Source organism: Quercus lobata, chromosome 3 (genome assembly GCF_001633185.2).
Source record: "Quercus lobata isolate SW786 chromosome 3, ValleyOak3.0 Primary Assembly, whole genome shotgun sequence".
Classification (NCBI taxonomy): Eukaryota; Viridiplantae; Streptophyta; class Magnoliopsida; order Fagales; family Fagaceae; genus Quercus; species Quercus lobata.
Window position 1 is genome coordinate 2848377 of NC_044906.1, and position 6555 is coordinate 2854931.

Below are 6555 nucleotides of genomic sequence, written 5' to 3' on the forward strand. Positions count from 1 at the left end.
CTTTTCCAACTTTTTGAATCTATGACGAGCTAATATGCAACAAAATTACATTTGATCAACATCTCATGCACTTGACAGCACTTAGGATGATGAGATTTCACATTAACTAAGCATTAAATGCATGCAATAAGACTAAACATTCGTGCTCCAGCAATCAAAGCAACTTGCACCATTTTGGAAATAAAACCAAAAGGCTTGAGATTAACCATATTAGAGCATTAGCATCCGGAATTAAAAAAAAAAAAAAAAAAAAAAAAAAAAAAAAAAAAATTTTACATCTTCAAATACTACTTTATCTATTTTACCAACTCATTTTATAACTCACCTTACATTCCAGTTTTTCTTTTTACATATAACCCAATAAAATAATATAAATTACCGAATAAAATAATAAACAGTATAATTCTCTCTCTTTTTCCTCAATCACTTTTTCTCTTCACACACAACCACATATTAATTTAATTTTTTTTTTTTTTTTTTTTTACAACCTATGAACAGTAAGGTTGCATATAACCTTACTATTCATAGGTTCCAATTTTTTTTTTTTAAGTTTACAAACTCAGATGAAGTGGGTTTTGGATGACTTGGGTTGTAAAATAGCAATTGGTGGGGTGTTTACACCCCCCCCCCCCCCCCCCCCCAAAATGCTAGTGCTCTTACAATACCTAGCAAAAACTAAGTAGTCAATAATCCACTACCTAATAAATCAAAGGACAAAGTTTAGCTACAAAATTGGTTGTAGCTTAAGGCTACAACCTTACTCAATATCTTTTTATTAGATGTGAATTTTGATAAATTTACCTTTGGATTACATCTTCATTTTATATCTTACACACTTGCAAAATTTCTAGAAAATTAAAAATCAATAGCTATCTTATCAATAAATTGCTTAAATTACAAGTTTTTGTACTTTCAAATTATGTATAAAATATAGACTTATAGATCATATAGTAAATAGTATCTAATTGATATAAAACTTGACATGTGTATTAAAAACGCAAAGAACATTCAATTTAACGGTTAGATTTTCAAAATATGTAATAATATTTATTTTATTAGGTAAGGTTGTATCCTTAGACTACAAATAATTTTGTAGCTAAACTTTGTCCTAAATCAAATTCCATTATATCACCTCCTATAAAATGGGATCCAGTCCAGCAATTTGGAACAAAAATCCATCTATCAAGCCAACTTCCAAAATATTCAAAAAGTATCCTTCCCAAAAAAAAAACCACACTCACATTTGTCAGGTCCACTTCCATGTTAAGGACATGTTACAAACAATTGTTATGTAAAATAATAATCCAAACCAAAAGAGAGAGCTAGGAAATTTAACCGAACTCAATACTTATACTGTACTATCCCTTTTGGGAGAGCCCACCAATTTTTTATTTTTGGCCAAAAATTTTTTAACTTTTTGGTTTTTGGTTTTTGTTTCATTTTTTTTAATTTAACATAATTAATTTTTTGAAAAAAAAAAGTAACTATTAATTTTTTATCACGCATATAATATAAAGGAAATGTTAATTAATACCTTAAAGATTGTGGTATATGATATATTTTTTTTAAAAAATTATTGGAAAAGAAAAAAGACTTTTTATATTTCTCATAAAAATGATGTTAAAACTTTTCTAAGATGGTTTATTAATAAAGACAGAAGATGACCCTAATTCACAAAGGGCAAAACTTAGATACAGTATCTTAGGTACAGTACCTTAGGTACCCCTTTTAAAATTAAAACACCTGTCCACTTACTTAACAGCAACACTGCCGTTTTCTTTCCGTTTATTTCTTTTTCTTCTTTTATTTTTCCCTTGTTCCAGACTAAATTGAATTGAGCAAAACAGTAGCCCACACACTACAGGCAGCAGCTATCCAGTGCAGAAACCCAGCAGCTACCCAATGCAGAGAAACCAATGCAGAGGGAAAAAATAGTAGTATCCCACTGCATGCTGCAGCAGGACCCGACAATGTGTATAAAGAAAAATATGGTAGTGCTTGAAGTGTGGGCAAAAACAGTTCAAGTTTGAGATGATTGTAATAAATAAAGACAAAAATAGTTCAATTAATCAAAAGGCCAATAGTGAATTTGGACCATAAAAAGTATCCAATATTAAAGAAGTTACACTTGATAAGTTATAACAATAAAAGTACCCAAAACACGCATTGGTAAATAAACTGATACGCGACAACAAAACAAAGTAATGTCACTTATAGCAATTAGTAAACAAATTATTGATCACATGCTAAAGAACACAGTGGTCTGCCAAGAAAACTCCTTGTCCATGCTACAAAACACAGTGATCTACCACACTAAACTCCTTGCTCTTGCCAAAAAATTATTGATTCATCTAAAGCCACACTAAAGCCACACTAAACTTCTTAACAAAGTAATGTCACTTCTTTAGTGTCTGCATTTTCTCCAATTTTTGGAGTTGTATCTTCCTCTGAATCAATAGACACAACTTCTTCAAGGTTGCTCTTCCCATCTTTCTCCATAACCTGTAAATTAACAAACATAATTTATTGCTTTTGATGAACTAAGTTCACTAAAAATATAAAAAATTACTACAATATATAATGGAATTGTTGAAAGAAGTTTAAAAAAAAAAATGTTTTGCAATGTATATGCATGAAGAAAGAATCAATAGTATATCAATCCAGCAATGTTTATGTTTTGCAATGTTTTGCTAATATCAACCCAGCAACTTCCAAAATATGCAAATCAAGATATTTGTATTTAATTCTCTAAGATTAGTGTATGGTTGCTGTTCTAAGAATCTTTTGCCTTTCCAATTTCAATTTCTGATTTGAACTATCAATCAGACACCAAAGACAACATCATACATTGAAAAAAAAAATTAGAACTCAGCTTCATCAAGGTGAACTCAGCCATTGGAAAACTCTTTCAAACCTCAAAATAACACAAACCAAGAAACTAGAATTGAAACCCCAAATTAAAATTAACCAAAGCAATACTAAGACAGACCCATTAACCAAAATTGAAACCTTCATCAGAAATAGCAAAAGGAAAACTCTACCAAACCTCAAAATAACACAAACCTAGCAGCTAGAATCGAAAACCCATATCAAAACAAACCAAAGCAATAATAACACAAACCCAATAACAAAAATTGATACCCAGATCATAATCAACAAAGAAAAACTCTATAAAACCTCAAAATAACACAAACCCAGCAACTAGAATCGAAAACCTATAATGAGATTCAGCAAATACATACCAACGAATTTTCTTAGTGCCAGACAACCAATTTGCGAAAACAGAGCGAGATAGAGAATTCAGAGAGCTTGATTCATCTATTTCATCTAATCTAAGTGAGAGAGAAGGAAAGAAAGAGAGTAAGAGAAGAACAAAGAGGGAAAGAGAGAATGGTAGGAGCAAAGAGTGTTTGGCGGGAGTTCAAGAGTCATAATGTCTTCTGGAACAGGGGAAAAATAAAAGAAGGAAAAGAAATAAACGGAAAGAAAACGGCAGTGTTACTGTTAAGTAAGTGGACAGGTGTTTTAATTTTAAAAGGGGTACCTAAGGTACTGTACCTAAGATACTGTATCTAAGTTTTGCCCATTCATAAATGAGTCCAGTTTTTTTTTTTTTTTTTTTTTTTTTTGAGAAAGATAAATAAGTTCAGTTAACAGGTGTCTTTGCGCATTTGTTAATGAGTAATTATAGAATACTCTCGAAATATCATAAATGCATACTCCTCCCTCACAATTATGCATACTCCTCCCTCACACATAATTGTGAGTCTCACTATTTAAATTCTTGGTAGGATCCACAATTATTGTGAGATGAAAGAGTACGCATTTATGGTACTTTTAAAATATTCAATAATTTCCCTTTGTTAATGGACTATTTTAGAAAAATTTTAATACCACTCTCATAAAAAGTATAAAAAATAAAAACTATTGCTTTTAATAGTTTTTTTTAATAAAAATTAAAAAAAAAAATTATTTCTTAAGGCAATGGTACATTAACTTATCCCAGTAGATACCCAATAAAAAGCACTCCATCTGCTTACTCTACAAAGAGCCACACAAATCAAATTGCCCCACAACAAGCCCAACGAACCAACCTTTCAAAAAAATAAGTAAAAAAAGCCCAACCAACAAAATCGCCCACCCTTTTCAGTTTCCAAAGACCTCTTAAAATTCCAAAAAATAGTCACACTGTGGGCCCCAAAAATTTGAATTCTCAAAAAAAGGTTCTCCACTCCCCACAACACCACTCTCTTCCTCTAAAAACACACACATCACTGTCTCTAATAATCCACATATATATTTACATCTCAGGTCTCCACCATATAAGCCCTAGCAAAACCCTAATCCTCAAATCTTCAATCCCATTTTCCTTTCACCACAGCCTCAGAAAATGGCCAAAAAGAAAGTGACCCATCAACCCAAAGACTCCCAAGAAGAAGCCCCACCTAATCAAAACCAAATCCAAAGCCAAAATCAATCCCAACCCAAACCCAAGGATGACTCCACTACTGAAAAGGTGCAGAGCTTGAAGTCACTCAACTCGCTGCTCCTCAAAGAAACCTTTGAGCGCAGACAGCAGGTTGAGTCCTTGGAGCAGGCCAAGGAGGCTTTGGAATCCGAGTTAACTCGGTCTGTAATGGATAAGAATGTGCTTGAGGCTGAGTTGACTCAGGCCAGTGATGAGAGTATTGGGTTGGAGTTGGAGAAGGTTGTGGTTTGTGCTTTTTGGGAGACCCAGATGGGTGAAATGGGTGTTGGGTTTGATGGGTTGGTGAGAGAGAAGGCTGAGGTTGAGAAATTGAAGTGTGAGAGAGAGGCTGAGATTGGGTTTTTGAAGAAAGAGGTCAATGAGGTCAGGGCTAGTCTTGAAAATGAGAGAGATAAGTTGAGCCGAGTGTGCCGAGAGAGGGATTTGCTTAAGACTGAGATTGATGGTCTGGTTGAGGAGAGAAATGGGTTGAGAGGAAAAGTGGTTGAGAAGGAGAAAAAAGAGAGGAAGATTGACGAAGAGGTTGGGAAACTGAAAGGAAAATGTGAAGGACTAATGGTGGAGAAGGCGGAGATAGAAAAGGCGGTTGAGGTTGTTAAGAGGGAGAAAGAATCAGTTCAGAGGAAATTGGAGGTGTCGGCGAGGTTGATTGAGGGATTGAGGAGGGAGATTGATGCTGTTGAGAGGGAAAAGGGTGAAGTTGAGAGGCAGAGAAGTGTGAAGGAAGTGAAGATTGGTGAATTGGAGAAGGAGGTTGGGGAATTGAATGAGTTCATAATGCAAATGCAGAGGGAGGAGGAAGTTTTGCGCGCTAAGGTTTTGGAGTTGGAGAAGAGGATTGAGGAGGCTAAGGATAAGGAAAAGGAGATGGTGATGGAGATTGATTTGTTGGTGGAAGAGAAGAGGGAGAAGCAACAAAATATTGAGAAGTTGAAAGATGAGAGAGATTCTATTCAGAGGGTTTTGGATAGCACTAGTAAGGTATCAGAGGATAGGCAGCAAAGGATTGGGGATTTGATTCGAGAGAAGAGTGAGATTGAGGAAGTGAAGCTTAGCCGAGAGAGTGAGATTGTTGTGCTGAATATGGAGGCTTGTAAACTCAGGGATGTAATTTCTACATTGCAGGAGTCTTGTAGAAATGAAGAAGAGAAAAACAAACAATTAGTGTCTGAAATTGGTCACTATAAGGATGCTTATGATCGAGTTGTGCTTGAGAGGGATCAGGTGCAAATGGGTTTAGATGAGGAGAAAAAGAAAGTGAAAAACATGGAGGTAGTGGTTTCAGAGATGGAGCAGAGGATTGAAGGTACTGTGGGGGAGTTGGGGCGAGTGAGAAATGAGCGTGAGAATCTGATTGAGAGAAATAAAACAGTGGAAAGCCATGTGGAAGATTTGGTGAAGGAAAAGGATTTGGTGCACAAGAGCCTTGTTGAGGCCCAACGCAGAATCGATGAGTTAAAGGCTAAAATGGAATCAGCAAGCATTAATTCAGAGCGGGCATTGAGTATGGTGAAGAGCACTGCGGCATTGGTGTGTGATTCAAGAGATGATAGAGATGGTAAGGAAGAAGTGATTATCAATGGGCAGAAGCTAGAGGAAGAAATTGAGCCCTATGCGGCAGAGTTGGATGCCATTAGGAATGCTTTCAAAAACAAGGAGAAGATCGTGGAGGATACGAAGAAACAGGTTGAGTTTCTACAGAACTCTGTGGCAAATGCAAATAAGAGGAAGAGTTTCTGGACTGTGGTTTCTTCTGCAACTACAATTTTTGCTGCAGCATCTGTTGCTTATGTTGCAAGAGGACGCTGAATGCCAAACGGTTCAAGTTTTGGTCTTCTGTTATTGGGACAAGATGCTTTTGTATCTTGGATCAACTAATCAAGTCCAGTTGACGAGAAAACTTAATGTCATTTGGGTACTTTCAGACTACTTATGATAATAAAGTGTCTCTTAAAGCAGTAGAAATTACTATCTTGGCAAATCGTTTACTGCTTTTTCGATATATGAAACAACCTCTTATCAGTTTATATGTTACTTTCTTATAATGTTAGCATCTGCTCTCCATA

General features: G+C 35.1%; 1 protein-coding gene across 1 annotated transcript; it reads left to right on the forward strand.

Moving 5' to 3' along the window:
• The first annotated feature begins 4276 nt into the window (after positions 1-4276).
• LOC115981646 (myosin-3-like) lies at positions 4277-6555 on the forward strand. The gene has a single exon (XM_031103932.1). It carries the CDS (start codon positions 4391-4393, stop codon positions 6296-6298), a length of 1908 nt encoding a protein of 635 aa, XP_030959792.1. The 5' UTR covers positions 4277-4390; the 3' UTR covers positions 6299-6555.

What these genes read in the sequence shown, in the direction of transcription:
- LOC115981646 (XM_031103932.1), top strand. Translation starts at nt 4,391, where the DNA reads ATGGCCAAAAAGAAAGTGACCCATCAACCCAAAGACTCCCAAGAAGAA.